At 36.2% G+C, this 20,221-nt stretch overlaps 1 protein-coding gene across 1 annotated transcript in view; it reads left to right on the forward strand.

Annotated features, from left to right (window-relative positions):
• Window positions 1-20,221, forward strand: part of LOC150106660 (calpain-15-like) — a 406,958-nt gene that overhangs the window by 125,526 nt on the left and 261,211 nt on the right. Inside the window, exon 4 of the mRNA XM_090393252.1 lies at window positions 12,796-12,998. Within this exon, the coding sequence (XP_090249378.1) occupies window positions 12,796-12,998 (203 nt within the window). The remainder of the gene's footprint in view (window positions 1-12,795; window positions 12,999-20,221) is intronic.

The raw sequence follows: 20,221 nt of genomic DNA on the forward strand, positions 1-20,221 counted from the left end.
AAGTAAATTAATAAAGTAATTCAGTTACTCTCTTCAATACTATTCAAGCAATCTATTAGAACCAATGTCTAAATGTATTCCATGGGTCAGAAGGTTAAATAACGTAGGTGTAAAATGGATAGATGAAGAGATTAAGCATGCAATACAGAGCAAGAATGCATTATGGAGGCAACCTAAGATGACTAGTAAAAAATCAATTCTGTGAGGGCAATCATAGAATTGATGTAACAATTCTGTGAGGGCAATTCTGAATAATAATAATGAAGAGTAATAATGAAACAATGACGTGAAAAAAGTTCACTTCATTGTTCAATGAAGTGAACTTTTGATACAAAGAAAAGGCACGGAGGGTGACTCTGTTGCTTAGGGTATTAAAAGTGCAGTATGAGCAACAGTTAACTAATGAAGAAGTGAAGAAAAATTATGGTATGATGACATTGATTGGAGAAAATGGTTCAAAAACTGTTGTTGAAGATATTGCTGAGATATTAAATAAACAGTTTGTTAAGGTCTTTCATTCTTGTGAATGTGATATCATGAAGCATTTGAGAGCAGTGCATGAGGAGAGATGAGTGAGCAAGAGAAATGGGTGTAGATGAAGAGGTCATCCCTGGAAGCTGTATATGGAGGATGTGAGCAAGGGACTGAGATATAGGTTTTTTTTTTTTTTCATGGAGAATTGTGAATGATTGGAATGTATTGCCTTAGCATTTAATGTCTGCAGAGTATTTAAATGTATTTAAAGCACAATATGAATGAGCTGTGTGTATGACAAAGAGACTTTCTGCAATGGGTGTTTGACTCCATTGTGGTCTTGGGATAATACTATAAAACCTCTTTGGTCCCATGGTATCATTTATTGAATGGGAAAAATGTCAGCAGTGCTTAAATGAGGTGGTATCTTAATGCATCCCTAGTGTTCGAAGAATAAACAGGTTGGGAGTGAAATGGATGCGAAACCTTATTAACCAAGAGAATCCATGAGAAGATGATGATGATGTGGAAAGAATATTGTGAAAATAAGAGTGAGAAGAGCTATGAAATTTATAAAGGTCATGCCAGAAAAGTAACAAGTATTGTGCAGAAAGCTAAATCAGAGGTATGAAGAGAAATTAGCTATGTAAGCTAAAGGTAAGGTAATCCAAGAGAATTTTATTGTTATGCCACAAGCAAAATAAAGAATGAATGTTGAAGAATAACTTGAATGAATGCAGATGATACTCTAGTGTCAGAAGCTAATGAGATTGTTCAATTAATGAGTGCTCAGTTTGCTAAGATATATCAACCAGGTGCATGTAACATGGTGCTCAGTGCTACTGCTACGTTGGACGAAGAGTTAGAGATGCATGAAAATGAGGATTTCAATAAGGACAGATGGAATATCTGCACGTTTCCCTAAAGGAATTGTTCATCCAAATTGGCTAGGTCTTTCACATGTTTGTATAACTTGAGTCTCAGCTCAGGAATTTTTATTTATTTATTTATGCATGTGGCTACATGAAACTGGTAAGTGAAGAGTGCAATCACAATTTCCAGCAACAAATGATGAAAATCTTAACATATAAAAGTTCATTACATAAAAGGCACAACCAGCTTTCTAAGTCTTTTTTCAAAATAAAGTAAAAGTAATGTCATAATCAAGCCAGGGACAATTATCGTCCTACTGTAACAAACAAGTATGACAAGGCTGCATGTTCTCACAACACTTCACAACATAAATGTAGCTGTATCCTAGGTTTAATTAGAGAGCAGTTGTGTCTTGTGTGAGAAAACTTGATCCATTAAAGGGGGCCCATTTCACATTACATCATCTAACATGAGGAGGAGTTCTGTTGATACCATGACGAGGACTATGAGAGTGACTACGAGAATAACGTCTTTGTGGTGAGACGGGACCGTGATCATCTGTTTCCTCCATAACCACAGCCACACCAACTACAGGTCAAGGTCCAGGCTAGAAAGCCAATTCAAGGCCTCATCCGTCACTTTGTGGATGTCCTGTAGGCCACCACCGTGAAATTGGCACCTTGGGCAGTTGTACACAATATGAGTAATCGTCTGAGCCACGGGAGAACAATCACAATAAGGGTGATCTGACAGCCCCAATTTATGTAGAAGGTAGCCACATCTGCCCTAACTAGTTCTGATCCTGTTTCTTGATGAGCAAATCTTCCTAGGAAGATCAAAACCAGGCTGCAGAGCACAGGGATCTTCTACCAGGAAGCCGTTTGTTGGTAGATTGTTGGACCAGTGTTCTCTCCATATGTCAGATATTGATGGCAGTACAGCTGAAGAGAGTTCCATGGATCAGAGAGGCTTTCTAGATTTGAGGCATAGACTAGGTGGGTTTATGAGAGTCTGATGTAGGGGCAGGAGTGGGTTGCTCACTGCTTTATTAAATTCCTTAATCGAGGCTTGTCTTCTCCGTATGTGTGGTGGAGCAAGATAGAACAGGCAGCCAGGAGAGAGGGGTGGTTCTCATTGTCTCACTAATTGTGTGCATGGTATAGATTTTAGCTGGGTGTCTATAATGTTAATGTGTATACTTCTTTCCCAGACAGGGGCACGATATTCTGCTGCAAAGAATGCGAGAGCTAGTGCAGATGACCTTAGGACTTCTGCACCACAGCCCCAGGTTGTTCCAGCAAGCCTTGAAATTATATTATTTCTGGTTTTAATTTTATTGGAGAGGTTGATAATGTGACTTTTATAGGTTAGGCTTCTGTACAGGCTCACCCCAAGGTATTTTGGGTGAGGCTCATATTCTACCATTTTTCCACAGAAAGAAAGGTTGAGTTGTCGATTCGCCTCTGCATTGTACAGGTGGAATACTGAAGACACTGTTTCCATTGGATTTGGCTTCAAGTACCACTGCTTAAAGTACTCTTTCAGGGTGTTCAGGTCTGTATTCAAGGTTGGTAAAGGAGGTGGATTGATGTAAGATCACTAGGCCATCGGCATACATATACTTGCTTGATCTGGTATGAGGTAGATCATACATGTAGATGTTAAAAAGTATAGAGGGTAACACAGGAGCCCTGAGGATGACCGTTGTGAAGGAATCTGGGCCAGCTCTTTTTTCTTCCAATATGGACCTGAAACTTTCTGTTGGAGAGAATAGAATCAAAAAGTTTAACTATCAACTAGTTTTAGGAGGAGGCCCCCTTGATCCAGACAGTGTCATAAGCAGCTGTTAGGTCAATGAAAGTGGCTCCAGATTTAAGTTTCTTCTGGAAGCCTGCTTCAATTTGAGTTGTCAGAGCCAGTACCTGGTCACAGCAACTTCTTCCTGGCCTGAAGCCAGCTTGTTCAGTCGGGAGTGTTCTTTCAAAGAGCTTAAAGGTGGTGCAAAGCAAGGAGATAGGTCGCAGGTTTTTCACATCATTTGGATCTTTCCCTGGTTTGGGCATGGCAATTATTTTGACTTCCCGCCACAGCTTTGGTAGTTTATCAGCCATGTTGACCAAGATGTTTTAGGAACTCAGGGAGTATACCATCCACTCCTGCAGCTTTGCCATTCTTGGTAAGTTTTAAGGCTATTTGTACCTCTTCCCGAGATACTGGGTGTACGAGTTCAGGAAGCTCGGGTTCCATCTTCAGGATTTGTCTGGTGGAAGCTTGTACAGCAATTTTCCTGGTAGAGCTGGGATGAATCTTGGAGGTTTCAATAAATGGTTAGGCATTTGATCAGGAGTTATCTCTGTTGTTTTGTGTGTTGTTGGCTCTGCTCACCTAATGTTTTCGGAAGTGACCAGCTTCTCCGACTAGATGTGACGAAATCGAGTTCATTGATGGTTGAGATCCATCTTTCCTTTCTGTTTTTATCCAGGGTTGATATGAGCTCCTTAGCAATAGTTGGATCTTCAGTTTCCTTATATTTGGCTAGGAGTTCCTTACTTTCTCTACTCCAACATGGGATATATTGTTTTCTGTAGCCTCTAGGGATAGAGACGTTTGCTGCAGATTTGAGTAGTTCAACAAATCTAGGATAGCAATTAGGAGTGGGTGGAATTGCTCTAATGAATGATACCACAGGAATGAAGGAATGTATGATAGTTCCATTATAAAAGGGTGGTGCAAAAACGGATGGGTTTAACTACCGATCTTTCAATATTTCAATCTCTGGTGTAGTAGTGAAGATTTTTAGATAAACTGATAGACAAACAAGCTATACACTGCAAGGAGCAACATGGGTTTATTAAAGGAAGGTCGAGTTTTAGCAATTTGCTGAAATTTTTTTTAACAATATTATGGCTGAGTTGGATAAAGGAAATGGATACACTATGATAATATTGCATTTTGCTAAGGCATTTGATAGGATACCACATCAAAGACTGTTACATAAACTGGAGAATATGGGATTGGAATATAAACTCTTGACTTGGATCAGTGGGTGATTGATAGGCAGATATCAAAAAGTGGTATATGGTGGGTGTTAATTTGCCAGATTTAAGGATACCAACAATGTAGCTCAGTATTTAGTCTTTGGGCCATTGTTCATTCTATACATTAATGACATTAGGAAGGGTCTAACAGGAGATGTGCAATTGTTTGCCAATGATGTGAAGATAGGCAGAGCAATCATGGATACTACTGATATCCAGTGCTTACAAAATTATTTGAATAAGCTAGAAATTTGAGCAAATGAAAATGTCTGTCAATTTAATGTTAGTAAGTCTTAAGTTATGCACTTTGGCATGATGTGATTTCCATTGGCATATTGTATTAGTGGGATTATGCTACAAGAAACTGATGAGGCTAGGGATCTTGGCTTAATGGTGAATAGGAATTTGAAATACAAAGGTCAGATAGCAAAAAGTTGCAAATACAATTCAGAGGATAATTGCAATCTTGAAGTGAATCTTAACATGCCAGGATAAGGAAGTCATTTTGCCTCTTTATAAAGCCTTAATAAGACTGCACCTGGATTATTGTGTGCATATTTGGTCTCCTGGGTTCAAAGGGGATAAAGAAGCTGTGGAAAGATTGCAAAGAAGAATTACAAAGATTATATATGGATTGCGGGATTTACATTATGAGGACAGATTGTGAGTATGTGGATTACAGACTCTGGTCAACAGGAAAAAGAGAGGTGATATGATAGAAGTCTATGAACTTCTGAATGGGTCGTATAGAATGTTGTCTAATGAAATTTTTCATTATATAGAAGGTGGGGAGAGAACAGGATAAGAGCTAAGTTTTTCTCTCGCAGAACAGTGAGTGAGTGGAATGGATTGTCTTTAGGGGAAGTGAATGCATCTAGTGAATTTAAGGGAAGGTAGAACAGCTGGTTGGGAATTTGTGGCCTTGCTCAGTGAGTTCTTAACTCCTAGAGGTCTTAGATAATAATAATGACTGTCTTCCTTTTCTGAACATTCTGTTTTTGCATCAAGCTAAACCGGTGTATAGTTTTATTTATACAGAAAACTAACTCTTACTGGTAAATACATTAACGTTACTTCACATTGTCACATCTGTCATCAATATGGTGTAGTTGAATCCTTAGCTGACAGAGCTCATAAAATTTATTTGAATAATTCTCTTCTTTGGAACTTATTATTACGTGACACCTCCAGGGAGTCCAAGGACTCGTTGAGGAAGGGCACCTACTCTACAACTCTGTCTCCACTCATTTCACCAACTACAAGGAATCGCAACTGCACCAATAATGCCATCTACCCATCACCACCACCACTAGTATTTTCACAGACAATCACAAACATCAATGCCTCAGCAGGATTTGAACACACACACAGCCTTTTGGCTTGAGAGTCGATATGCTAAGCACTTGGCCAACCAGGGAAGCAGCCAACTTAATGGAAGACCCTGAGAGAGACTTTTGTACAGCAATGGACAGGTAATGGCTGCTGAAGAAGATTCTCTTCTAATAATTGAATTAACTACCATCAGAACTAATGGTTATAATGCAAAACTATCAATAAAATAATTAATAATTCTGGCTCTTGATAAAAGTTTAATGGAGTAACAGTTCACTAGGAAACGATTAAAAATAGTATTTAATGTTTCCAATATTTCATCTCAGTTACAGAGACATTGAGTGATTCTCTTCTTTGGAACTTATTATTACATGACACCTCCAGGGAGTCCAAGGACTCGTCGAGGGAGGGCACTCCATTAAACTTTTATTATGAGTTTTTCCCAGCACTTAAGCCTTAACACATGGATAATAATTATGACCTTCATTTTAATTTTCCTTGATGAGTTTCTAGAATTTCTCTTCTTGTGTTAAAGGATTATGAGAAGAAATAGCATAACTGCCTTGCTAGGTTGACTTACATGTCTAATTCCATTCACTTCGTAAACTAAATGCAATCATTTTCTCTCTGTTATCCTGGAGTTTACATAATACGTTGTTCTTGAGGCCTGTACTATTATAGATAGATTAATCGTTTTGCCCAAATTAGTCTTGGAGAATGTAAAGAATATATCTCATTTCGATTGCCCGATAAATCTGGTTTAGCTAGCCATACATTGTCTACAAAGCATAGAATTCAGTGGAATAATACTAAAGTTGTATACAAAATGGAAAGATTGTATAAAGAAAGCTATGAAGCACATATTTACAAGCCTAACCTCAACAGTAACGATTGCATTAAACTTTCTCAGTTTTGGGAAGTGATCCTAACTAATACTCATGATTGGTTCCATAAAAATAAAAAAATGTAATTAATTAATTATTGAAAATTGAAAATTTTATTTTGATTTTATGTTTTATTTTATTTCTTGATGCTTTGCAGTTGATAGGGCATATAATATCACTCGTTTTCAATTGTGGTTCGTTTTTATGTATATCTCTTTCTGCTTATAGAAAATTCTATGCAAATAATTGATATATTTACTTAAATAACATCCATATTTATTTATTATCATTATTATTACAAAATTTGAATCGGCTTCTGTGGAATATTGGAGTTTAGTTTTATTGAACTCTGACTGGTGTCAGTGTTTTGAGATGCAAATTCATATATTATAAGATTTCAAGTATTTTTTTCATATCAGTTCCACCCTTGACAGGTTGCAGTCCTCTAATACATTAATGCTGCGATCAGGTTAAGGATTTATTTTTTCATAATCTAGAAATCCTGCTGTAAAGGCTACATATCAGTGATATTTATCTCCCACCTATAGAAGACAGTCACAAATAACCATGCCAATTGTACTATTCGAATCCACATTATGTTGGTGGGAGAGCAGAAACATTAATTACTATGCGTATCAGGCTAGTTTTTATATAGTCTTTAATGTAGTCTCTGTAATTTTTGGAATTTGTGGAATTATGCCATCTGATATAAACCAGGAAAGATAAAGAAAATAATTTGTCTTTATTGCTGGGTAAAAATGAAGGCAGTTTACAAAATTGTTTGAAGTAGGGTTAATTGATTTGATTTGTGAAGAACTCATATTATCTGCTTCACACTTGAAGGTCAACCCCTTTAATTTCATATTCATGAGCAATCATTGTGATTTCTAATGGACAGCACACCAGCTCTAACCAATAGGCTGTGAGTTTGAATCTCACTGTAGGCATGGATGTTTGGAAAATTGCATTTAGGTAGGAGATGAATTTCCTTGCCTGGTGAGAGACCACTGATCTGCATGTGTGAAGGCCTGAATTGGCTTGAAAAAGTTCCATGTTTGACCTCTAGAAGATGGTTTCTGGATTATGTTTAAAAAAATAAAAATAAAAGCTATATATATATATATATAATTATTCTGTTCTTGGTACCAATTCTAGAGGTTTAAATTCTTTTGTGAGTGGGAATCACAAAATAGCAAGAAAACATTCCTCCAGCAAATGGATTAAGCAGAACAGATGGAATAAGCTCAGTGCATCAGAGGTTTGATAACATATTTATATATGTTATCCTTATATAAAAATGCATATTACCCAGTCTGATTACCATTTTTCTTTCCATCAGACAGAAAATGCATATTACCAATGGAAGTACAGTATTAAAGTATGCAGAAAAGGAAAAGAGTTCAATGGTAAGCTACTATAACTGTGACATATTGACACAGTTGTAGTAGTTCACTTTATTTAAAATTGTATAGTAATTCAGTCTTGGAGTGTGACTAAACTTCAAAATAATGAGAAATTGTAGTAATTCAGTCATAGAGTATGGCCAAATGCAAAAATTTCATGAACAAAATAAAGCCAAATGTAGAGGCTGAGCAAATATGATACTGAAAAGTTGCTTTGAGTGCTCTTATAAAACAGTTGAATTTATGAGTAGTCAGCTTTGCCTGTATCTTTGTGGAAATATTCTTGTAAGAAATGAAAAATTTCTTTGCGGTATGTTACTGAATAAGGACAACACATCAAAGGTGATCATTATTTTATTATAAGAAAACATAGATTTTTTTTTTTTCTTTGAAAGTAATACTTTTTTTAATATAAGATCAGGAGTAGCTAGTAGAATTATGAAAGCAATGTGAAAGAACTCAGCAAGACACCATCTGGGAGAGTCACTGCAATCAACTATTGGATTAGATTCTAATCTTTTATCCCTGTTCTAACCATTTGGAACTTCAAATGTTAGTTAGAACAGAAAAGTGATATTAAAGTTCAGCCATTACTCACTTCTCTTTAGTACCAAGTGAATTATAAAGTTAACCAACCAGCTGCTTAATTATACTTAAATGAAATATGCTGTCAGAAGCTCTTCACTTTACATTCACTTTAAGATAAATGCCACGCCTAGGAATTATGGTAGGTGTGGAAAAAATATTCAAGGATTATGCATAGATGTCCTTGTCCATCTTACAGGGACAATCCCTAGTTCTCTGCTCATCTTTTCATGTATTGAAATATATCTTCTGTATCAATTCTATAGACACCCTTAAGTAATTTTTATGTCTCTATCATATCACTCCTTATCTGTCAACCAGTTTCTGTAACCCACAAATCTTCAACCTGTCCTCATGTAAAACATTCCATAGATGGCTGCCGCCATCTTGGTCACTCACATTTGAATACTCATGTGACTCCACTTCATCCTTATCCAAAAAAACCAGGGTACTGACCAGATCTGTGCATAATATTTCAGATGGGTTCTGATTAAGGCCTTATAAAGAGGTACAATAGCCTGCTTATATCTGCTTGTCAGAGGTGTTCTTCATTAATCCAGTTATCGTGTAAGCTATCCTTTAGCCACTTTCACACTATGCCCTCTGAATTTGAACTCCCTATTAATCAATATCCCCAAATCCTTGGATTCATCAGTTTCCACTTAAACTTTTCTACATAAACTAGCATCTGTTCTCCTTTGACCATATTGCCAGTCTATTTAAATCATCCTGCAAAATTTCTACATTATCTTCATTGACTATTGCTCCACACAGTTTTGCATCATAAACAAACAACTGAATATTTCGTGTCCCTGGTTCATTCCCTATATCATTAATGTATATATTAAATAGTAATGGCCGAATTACAGATGCTCTGTGCCATGCTTTTAGTTACAGACCTTCCTACTGGAGTCTAGTCTGTTGCTGAGTAAACTACCATCTGGTATGTCTCGTCATCTGTTCTTTTGTCTATCCCCATTTTCTGGGATGAACTTACAATTTATATCGGAATTCCATACAGTATCCTGTGAAAACTGTAATGCTGCAGTTCTGATGAATACTAAGGAGTATAACTGCAAACAAAACTCAGTGTCCTTCTCAGGATTAGATCTGCCTGTGCTGTAATCAGGAAAGACTCAACACAAAACTAATTAAATTGGTAATACAAATTATTAGACCAAGTATATTCCTGGGATAAGTGTGCCATAGACAAATTATGTATTCCTGTCATGCTCTGTTTATTTATTGATCTTCAAAAACTGTACAAAAAATAATTATCCACGATGTTTAATAGATGTTGCATTAATCTCCCACATATCATCTAGATTTCTTTTGAGATACATTCATAATATTACGGATCACTCTAGATTTTACACTAAAAACAACACTGAATATTTTTGCTGCCTTTTGCTCCATCAGAAAAATCTCCACCTTTCTTGCTTCTCCTAAGGACAAGCGTCAACCTTTCAGTTATCCAGACATTTACCTGATTCCTTGCTCTTGTGGGTGATCTTATTTTGGACAAACCGAAAGATATTCTTTTATTCGTCTAGAAGAACATCAGTTTTATATTAAATACCATGAGCCTGAGCAGTCTGTACTTGCAGAGATTGGTTTATTCAGGAGTGGTGTGCTACAGGTTCTGTTTTTGGACCACTACTTTTCAATTTGTTCATTAACGATATAGGAAAGGATCTGAGAGTAAGTGTTCACTTGTTTGCTGATGATGCAAAGTTGGGTAGAGCAATAGTGAGTGCATAGGATGTCAAAATTTTGCAAGATGATTTGGATAGTTTGGAGGACTTGGCTAAGGAAAATGGATGTCAATTTAATATGGTAAAGTGTAAGATTATGCATTTTGGGATGAAAGGATTAGCAGCAGTATATCACATTGGTGGAACCGTACTCCAGAAATTGATGAGGCCAGGGATTTGGGAGTGTTGGTGGATAGGGAGTTGAAGTTTAGGGGGCACATCGCAAAAATGGCTAAATCAGCTCATCAAATCACTTGGTTGCTGAAAAATACTTTAACAAGCAGAGACAAACGAGTTATTGTTCCTCTGTATCGAGCCTTGATAAGACTCCATCTAGACTACTGTGCCCAGATATTGGCACCAGGGTTTCTTCTTGATGGGGAAGAGGTGGAGAGGATCCGGAGACGAGTGACCAAGATGATAGCAGGTCTATGGAATGAACCTTATGATAACAGGTTGAAGATTTGTGGGTTGCAAAAATTGGTTGATAGGCAGAAAAGGGGTGATATGATTGAGACATTCAAAATTACTGAAGGGTTTCTGTAAGATTAATTCAGAAGATATTTTTGAGAATAGGACTGGTGGTGGGAGGACTAGGGGCTATACATGGAAGAATGTGGGCAAGAATATGGTTAGCATTGGTGTTAGAGCTAGGTATTTTACTCGGAGAGTGGTGAATGAGTAGAATAAGCTGCCAGAGTCTGTTGTGGGTGCTATGACTGTGAATGAGTTCAAGGCGAGGTATGATAGATACTGTGTGAATGTCAAATAATTGTTCTTGACATGATGTTAGGGCCTCCTACGATGAGTCTGTCAACTCCTTGGAGTTGCCCGAAATAATAATAATAATAAATATAGATAATAAGAGTAGGGATCTGCCAAGGCGATGTGATATCCTCAAATCTATTTACCAACCAGCACTTTAGAATATATTCTGGAAAAAAAAAAAAAAAAAAAAAATAGACCTAAATGGAGGAATAAGCATAGATGGTGAAAAACTACAAATCCTTATATTTGCCGATGATCTAGTACTAACATCTCAAACCCAAAAGATCTAAAAGAAATGGGTGAAAATAATATACAAATAGCAGTGAGAGAAGCTTAGAAATGACACTAGAAAAAACAAAATGGATTAAAAACATCTACACAAGTGACAGTCAACTATGTTTCTATAGAACAAGTTGACTCTTATAATTACTTAGGATAAACAATAAAAATGAATAACGATTTATCTGAAGAACTAATAAGAAGAAAGAAAGCCGCATGGCTATCAATCTGCAGACTAAAAGACACACTTAATGATCCAAATCTTGACATCTCTGCAAAGCAAAACTATTTAATAGTGACATTCTTCCATCACTCAGATACGGATCAGACACATGGAACACAACAAGAAAAGAAGAAGAGAATCTCAGGATAACTCAGCATGCAATAGAACGTAGGATTTGTAACATCGGCAAAATGGAACATGTTGGAAATATGGAACTAAGGTTAGAGATCAGGCATAAAAGATGTGGTAACTGCACTATATGAAAGCAAGATGAGATGAGCAGGCCACATAGCCAGACTCAGAGATAATAGATGGACATATAGAATACTCAGTTGGCTACCAAGAATAAAGAGAAAACCAGGAAGACCACCTACAAGATGGGAAGACCCCCCCCCCATTAGTGAAATTTATGGGTATAACATGGAAGAGAGATTCTCAAGATCATTGGAGACATCTTTGTGACTTGCACTCATGGAGAAATCCTGAATGAAATACAGGTCCATCAAAGCAAGTGGAGACTTCCAGTCATGTCATTCAAACTATTTGAATTTTAACTTTCAATTCCAACAGTTTGCACCACACAGTTGAAATACAATCATGCAGTCAACCAGATTCTGCCCTAACAGAAGTCATTTGATACATGCCAATAGACATATCATTTTCTTTAGAATTTCTTTTAAATTTTTTACTTTTTGAAAAATTAATTATAGAATAGACCTGCACTTATCTGTGACAATACAGACAAAAAAAAATAAGTGATAAATTTTTTTTTTTTTTTTAAACCCTGCCTTGTGTTCTTTAAAGATCTTTTACATAAACTCAGGAGTATGTGTACCATATGTTGGGAAACACTATCATAGAGGATATGACTTATTTTTGATTTTAAAGAGATATTTAATATATTTGTAATTTATTCTCTTTCATATAACTTTTTGTTTTTAAGGAGCTCACTAAAGGTTGGTTGATTGGTAGAGCCTCTGCTACTAATGGCTCAGTTAAGTAAGTTTGAGCATGGTTAGTAGTTGGAAGGGGACCAATCGTTCGATGCTGTTGGCACACTCTCCCTCGATGAGTCTTTGGACTCTCTGGAGGTGTCAAATAATAATAATAAAATAATTGTTTTAAATTTTTTTTTTTTTTTTTTTTGTTCAGCAGGTGTATGTACATGAATTTCTTTTTTAGGGATATTGGGAAATTGTTGGCTTCTGAGTGCCTTGGCAGTATTAGCAGAACGGCCTGAATTAGTAGAAAGAGTCATGGTTACTAGAGATATATGTCCACAAGGAGCATATCAAGTAAGATTATGTAAAGATGGCTGCTGGACTACTGTCTTAATAGATGATTTATTACCTTGTGATTCCAGAGGTTGTCTTTTATATTCACAGGTAATGTGTACCATGATTTAATTTTTAGAATTAATATTTCAGTGATTGTTTAAATCCAAAAAAATTATCCACATTGCACAATATTTACTAGGTAACATAATAATGCAGTTGACTGACATTATAGCAAACTTGTAGAGACCACTGACACAGTTATTATAGTGGATAATTCTCTAAAATGATATCTTTTAGAATATTATTGTACTACTTGTGAGGCATTACTTCAGAACTTTTCAGTGGTTTGTTATAGTGAGTGTTTTTTTTTTTTTTTTTATAAGGATGTTTGCTATAATGAGAAATCTGCTGTATTATACTATTAAGAACTATTAAAAAACAATGTAGAACAGTAGCTTTACCATCACCCTTATTGGCATTTAGCTTATTATGTTTATTGATGCAAAAATATTGGATGTTTCAGATTGATCATATAGCTTTCAGTTTTTTACAGAAAAATAAAACAAGGAGAAAGAGAATGACAAAATGTTTACCATGTGTATTATTGCATTTTGTTGCATAATTGTAGAAGTTAGTGTGCACAGGCTGAAGCTATCTGCATTTTGGAAATAATAAAACCAGAAAATTACATTTACACGTATATATTAGGTTTCTTTCCAGGGAAACCCTGGTCCCTCCTATTTAACTAAATTTGAATATTCCGGGGATTAGATAAATATCCCAGGAAATTCCAGAATTTTAATTTTTTTATATATCTAAAATAAGAGGGCATGCTTCTTTTACTAACTAAATCATCATCATTATTATTACTATCACACCTTCCATGAAGTCATTATGAGAGGTTGATTCAACTGACAAGATAATTATCATATTTGTTGAAAGTTTTTTTCACTTGGTTATACCATCAAGAAATTATAATCTTAATTTTATCCAAGTGTAAGCAAACAATGTTTGTGTGTGATGTATCTTCACGACTGGGATACTTGTATATAAAGGCTAATGATTTCATTTCAGTCACCTTTGTAGCTCATAATGCAATGCATTATGGGACAGGCCACTACCAGTTTCAACCTTTATTGAGGTATCATCAGTGGGAGCAAGACCCAGAAGAGATGCCAAGATTGAAGTAATGTAGAAGTCATATATTAACCATATACAAGTAGCCAAAAGGTGTTATACTTTATTATTAAAATACTCTGGATTAGAGATAGATATACAAGGAGCCCAGTCATGAAGATACTTCAGGTGCAAACATTATTTGTTAACACTTTAATAAAGGATTAAATCAAAAATATAACTAAGTGAAAAAACTTTCAAGATCTATCTCTTATCCAGTCTTTTAATAATAAGGTGCGACACCTTTTGACTGCTTGTATATGGGTAATATATCACTTCTGCATTACTTCAACTTTGGTATCTCTTCTGGGTCTGACCTGGGCTGTATTTATATATTTCCTCAGGTGGGCAGGGTCTGAGGTGCTAGAATACTCTAGAATACCTGTGCATAAGTACATTGCACCCTTCGATTGGAAAAGGCCTGAGTTCGATTCCTGTCGTGACGGGAGGAATCTTGATATGGACTTTTTCAATTAAAGGTAAGTTAGCCAATCTCATACAGAGGTGGCAGGGTTTTTTTCTCCCGGAAACTCTGGTTTTTCATCCTGCATACAGACAAATCGGCCCTTCAGAACACACGCAATTTTCAGACAAAAAATACTTGTGGTGGTTGTGGGCGGTAGATGGTGCTGATGTGGTTGATTGGTAGTAGCGGCTCGGTGGTGGTGGAGATGGAGAGTTGTACAGTGGGTGTCCTCCCACAATGAGTTTTCAGACTCCTTGGAGGTGTCACGAATAATAATAATAATAAGTACAACCCTGGGTCTGGCTCCCAACTGATGAGACCTCAATAAAGATCGAAACTGGTCTTGATAGTGACCGTTCTCCTGATGCATTGCATTATACAGATCTGAAAGGGTGTGTGCTTTGCATTATGGAAAGGATCACCACCCAGACTGGTTTCAACCTTTATTGATTTATCATCAGTGGGAGTGCCTAGTGTAAGCAAACAATGTTTGAGTGAAGTATCTTCACAACTGGGCTACTTGTATATCTATCTCCATTATATATTATATATAATTTTATTATATGTATATATTATAGATATTAAGATATCTATATCTATTTCTGCAAAGCAAGAGCTGCTGCTATTTTGAAACAATAGGAAACAGAATTTCACACGTAAAGAATTTATTTAATTATTGTTGTTATTATCATAGACTGGATCACTTAAGCGTTAAAGCCAAATAACTGAGAGGAGACCTCCACATCATCTTTAAGGACTGCAGAAAGCTGAATGTGGATTCTTACTTAACATCCAGTCCATACCTTCACGTGGTGTGCCCTGTTAGTAGGTATCCACTGGGTACTGAATGTGCAAAGATGGGCTCACAGTTTGAGACTTGACCAACCAAATTGTATTCTGTATTTGCTTAACACACAAATAATATGATTGTGCAAGTTAAACAAGGCAAAGTTAAATAGAAGGGGAGAGGAAAGGTTTCCTCTCCCCTTCTATTTAATTCGCCATATCACCTTAGATTAGCCCTGCTCGTACATTCTTGAATGCAAACACTATCAAGTTCCTTCCTAATGTCTTCATTGTTAATATGATTCTGCCACTGATGTCATCTGTTTAGGCCCATAAGTTATCAAAATTGGTGAAGGTAATCTTCACTCTTTATATCATTTGCTGATGATGTTTTAATTCTAAATAAATCTAGTACAAATTTGCAAGATTCCCTCACTAAATTCAAGAGCTGTTGTAATATATTTGGTATGAAAATCAACAATAAAAAAAGACAAAGAAAATGAAAATGAGCAGAAACATGGAAAACATGAACTTTTTCCAGAATGGAAAACCTATAGAACAAGTAAAACATTTGCCCCGCCTGGCTGGCCGAGTGGTTAGCGTGTCTGCTCTCCAGTCAAACCGCTGCGGGTTCGAATCCTGCCATGGGTAGATGTTTGTGATTGTCTCTGGAAATACTAGTGGTGGCGGCGGTTGGCAGTAGATGATGTTGGTGTAGTTGCAGTCAGTTGGTGGATTGTGAGCGGTGGAAACAGAGCTGTAGAGTAGATGCCCTCCCTCGATGAGTCTTTGGACTCCCTGGAGGTGACAAATAATAATAATAATAATTTCAGCTATTTAGGCAAATTTTTTAGTGAAGATGGCATAAATATGAAAATAGACAACAGAGTTAGCAAAGCTGCCCTGGTAAGAAGTCAGCTGAATAAATTTATATGGAATAACAGAGAAATTAGTCAAAGCACTGAACTAGTTTTATACAAGGCATTGTTCAAACCAGTTTTAACTTGTGGATCTGAGAGCTGAGTTAGAAATAAACACTTGATCAAACACTGGAGACCACACGTATGAGTTTGAGAAAGATCACGGAACTGAACAGGTGGCATAAATGGCAGTATCATATTAAAAAAGGAGGTTATTAGGAAGGAACTTGCTATTGTTAGCATTCAGGAAAGTGTGAGCAGAGGTTATTTCACATGGTATGGTCACTTAAATCCACATATGGAGTGCTTAAGGGTCAGAGCTGTATAACTGAGAAGAGACCTCCACATAGCCTTTAAAGGAATGCTGAGAACCGACCAGGGCTTCTGACCTAATGTCCAACGTTAACTTTCTCATGGTGCACCCTGTTAGGTATCTACCTGGATACTGAACGGATGAGAATGGGCTGGCAATTTGGGAATTAACCAACCAAATTATATTCTTATTGGCTTAAACCAAAATTTCAAATGATGGTATAACATGACAGAATTTCATGCCAGCTGGGCATCACTCAGTTAAGCAAGGCCCCGTTTTTTTGCCAGGGAACCAGGGCAAACAGTGAAAGGTCAGCTACTGGAACAAATCCTAAAACCTAATCTAACTCAACATCACCAGAGTTCAAGATCGGCACTATCAACATAAGAATCCTGAATGACAAAGAAATGGAGCTAGCTGAGGAATTGGATAAGTACCAGATCGACATAATAGGGATGACTGAAATAAAAAAGGCTAAAACTATGAGCAATAAATACAAAATATTATATTCAGGCAATGACAATCTAGGAAAAGGATTAGCCATAGTATTCAACACTCAATATGAGGTTAATCTTCTTGATTGGCAGGTAGTCTCAAGTAGAGGGATGTGGGCAAATATCAGAATGGGGAACTGGACAATGAGATGTATTTGTGCTATGGTCCCACAAAAGGTTCTACTAAGGTAGAAGTGGAGGAATTTTTTGAGGCTTTAGAGAAAGCAACTAACACAATGAAAAAGGAAAAGTTGGTCCTTGTTGGGGATCTAAATAGCAGAATAGGAAATGATTGTCAGACATACAAAAATTTGAAGAAAAGAGCAAAGCTAATAATAATGACAAATACCTGTTGGATTTAGTTTCAGGATATAAACTGGTTATTACTAATACAATGTTCAACATAAAATGTGCACAAATTCACATGGAGAGAAGAGGCAAGGAATAAGAAAAGTTTCATGGACTATGTTATTGTTGATAGTGATGTTTTCGCCCTGGTGTAAGACACCAGAGTGTGTAGAGGATTTGAAATTGGAAGTGATCACCATTTAGTCTTGAGCAGGATAAAATTGAATTTCATATTGAAAAAAATAACATGTAAGAAAGTTTTAAAGTGAATAAAAGTTGAGCAGCTCTCAGATGTGAACTGTAGACTAAAATACACAAATATTATTCAAGAAAAAGTGAAAGAATTTGAGAACAGGAACCAAACCTTGGAGATTCATTGGCAGGTCCTGAAGAAAACACTGATTGATTCAACCAGAGAGGCATGTAGTGAGGTTGTCTGCAAGGATAGAAAAATTAGAACTCCATGGTGGAGTTCTGGAAGACACAGGAAGTTAAGGAGGCAGTGAAGGAAATGAAGAAAGCATATCAAAAGTTACTGGCAAATAAGTTAGCTTGTGCTCTTAGAGAATTAGGGAATACAGAGACAAATGTAAGAAAGCTAAACACTGTGTAAAACTGGCTAAACAAAAGTCATGGGAGGACTTTGGTAAGAACATAGAATATAAATATCAAGAAGGTGGCAAGATATTCTGGAGGTTGTTGAGGAAGTTCAGAATATGGAGGAAAGAGTGCTGTAAAAGGAATTAGAGATGATAAAAGTGACATGTAAACTGGTGAAAAAGATATCTTTGATGTATAGAGTAATTAATTTAAAAAATTGCTAAATGAAACAAACAGTGATGACAGCACAGCAGTAAAAAACATTCAACAGACAGCAATCAGGAATACATATCCATACTTGAAGTAGAAAAAGCCATCTAAAGCCTGAAATGTGGAAAGGCTTTGGGAGTAGATAATATTTGATCAAAAATGCTTAAGTATGGTGGTATTAAAATCTTACAGTGGCTGCACTGCATAATTCAGAAGGCCTGGACAGAGGGACGAATTCCCGATGATTGGAGTAGAGCTCTCAGTTTTATTCCTTTTTTATATATGGGTACTATGAATGTGAGAATTGCAGAGGTATTTCATTACTGAATGTTCCTGATAAGATATATGCAAGTATACTTGAGAAACAGTTGAGAAGGAAAGTGGAAGAGAAGTTTGGTGAAGAACATGCTTGATTCATTCCAAATAGAGGCTGTCAGAATCAGCTTTTCACTTTACAGCAGATAGTTGAGAAATCATGGGAATATAACAAAGATCTGTATTTAAGTTTTGTAGATCTGGAAAAGGCATATGACAAGGTGCCAAGAGAGAAGCGATTTGAAACGCTTCAGTTATATGGGGTTAATGAGGCATTATAGCAAGCAATACTTAGTCTTTATTTGAGTTGTAAGTCTGCAGTTAGAATTGAAGGAAGTACAGGAAGATGGTTTAATGTTAAATCTGGTGTCAGACAAGGATGTCTGATTATCCCCTCTGTTATTATTATATATATGGATCACATTATGAAGGAAAGTAGTATTAAACCTGGTATCAAAATTGAAGATGTTAATGTCAGCTCTTTGCTTTATGCAGATGATGTTATACTTCTAAATAAATCTGCTACGAGTCTGTAAGATTCCCTGACTAATTGAATTGAAATTGAATAACTGTTGTAATAGATATGGTATGAAGGTCAGCATTAAAATGACAAAGACAATGCAAATAGGCATAAACATTGAAAATATCAACTGCATTGTGAATGGAGAACCTATAGGACAATTAAAACATTTCAGCTAGTTAGGCACAATTTTTAGTGAAGATGGTAAATTAAATAAAAATAGAAAACAGAATCAGCAAAGCTGGTATGGTAGGAAGTCAACTGAATAAATTTATATGGAATAAGAGAGAAATTAGTCGGAACACTAAATTAGTTGAACAAGACAGTGTTGAAACCAGTTTTAACTTATGGATCTGAGAGCTGGATTAGAAGTAAAACACTTGAACAAAGACTAGAGACTGCAGATATGAGAGTCCAGAGAAAGATTAGTAGCACGAACAGATGTCATCAATGGCAACATCATATTAAAAATGAGGATATTGTTCTGCTAATGCAATCCTGGATGCTTGACAATGTCAGCATCCAGGATTAGCAGAGCTAATCTCAGGTGATATGGTCACTTAAACAGAATGGGAGAGGAAAGATTAGCAAAACAAGTGTTCTCTCTTAGGTTGGCAGGAAAAAGGCTCAGAGGAAGACCAAGGTGCAGGTGGATTGATACAGTAACAAATACCTTATTAGACAGAAATATAAGACCGAATAATATTGGAGTCTTGACAGGTAACAGACTGACTTGGAGGAAAATTGTAACTAAGAAGTTAGTAATGATGTAAATTTTTCATGTAGTACTATCATATCCTGTACACCACTTGAGGGCATATATCAGGAATTTGATGGTGATGATGATGATTGTCACTTCAACAGAATGTGAGGAAAGATTAGCAAAACATATTTTCTTTGCCAGGTTGGCAGGGGAAAAAAAATAGACCCAGAGGAAGACCAAGATGTAGTCAGATTGATGCAGTAAGAAAGTGCCTTAGAAGAGAAAAGATATAAGATCTGCTATTGGTTGAGTCTTGACAGATAACAAATTAGTGTGGAGGGAAACTGTCGAACAGAAATTAGTAATGATGTAACAACATGAAAATTATGGAAACAACTACCATATTGGATTAAAACTTTAGTTTAATATAAACCAGAATTTAAACTAAAGTTTACTCTAACACAGTAGTTGTTTCCACAG

This window comes from Typopeltis vanoorti, chromosome 5 (genome assembly GCF_054136105.1).
Source record: "Typopeltis vanoorti isolate ZY-2024b chromosome 5, IOZ_Tvanoo_1.0, whole genome shotgun sequence".
NCBI classification, from domain to species: Eukaryota; Metazoa; Arthropoda; class Arachnida; order Uropygi; family Thelyphonidae; genus Typopeltis; species Typopeltis vanoorti.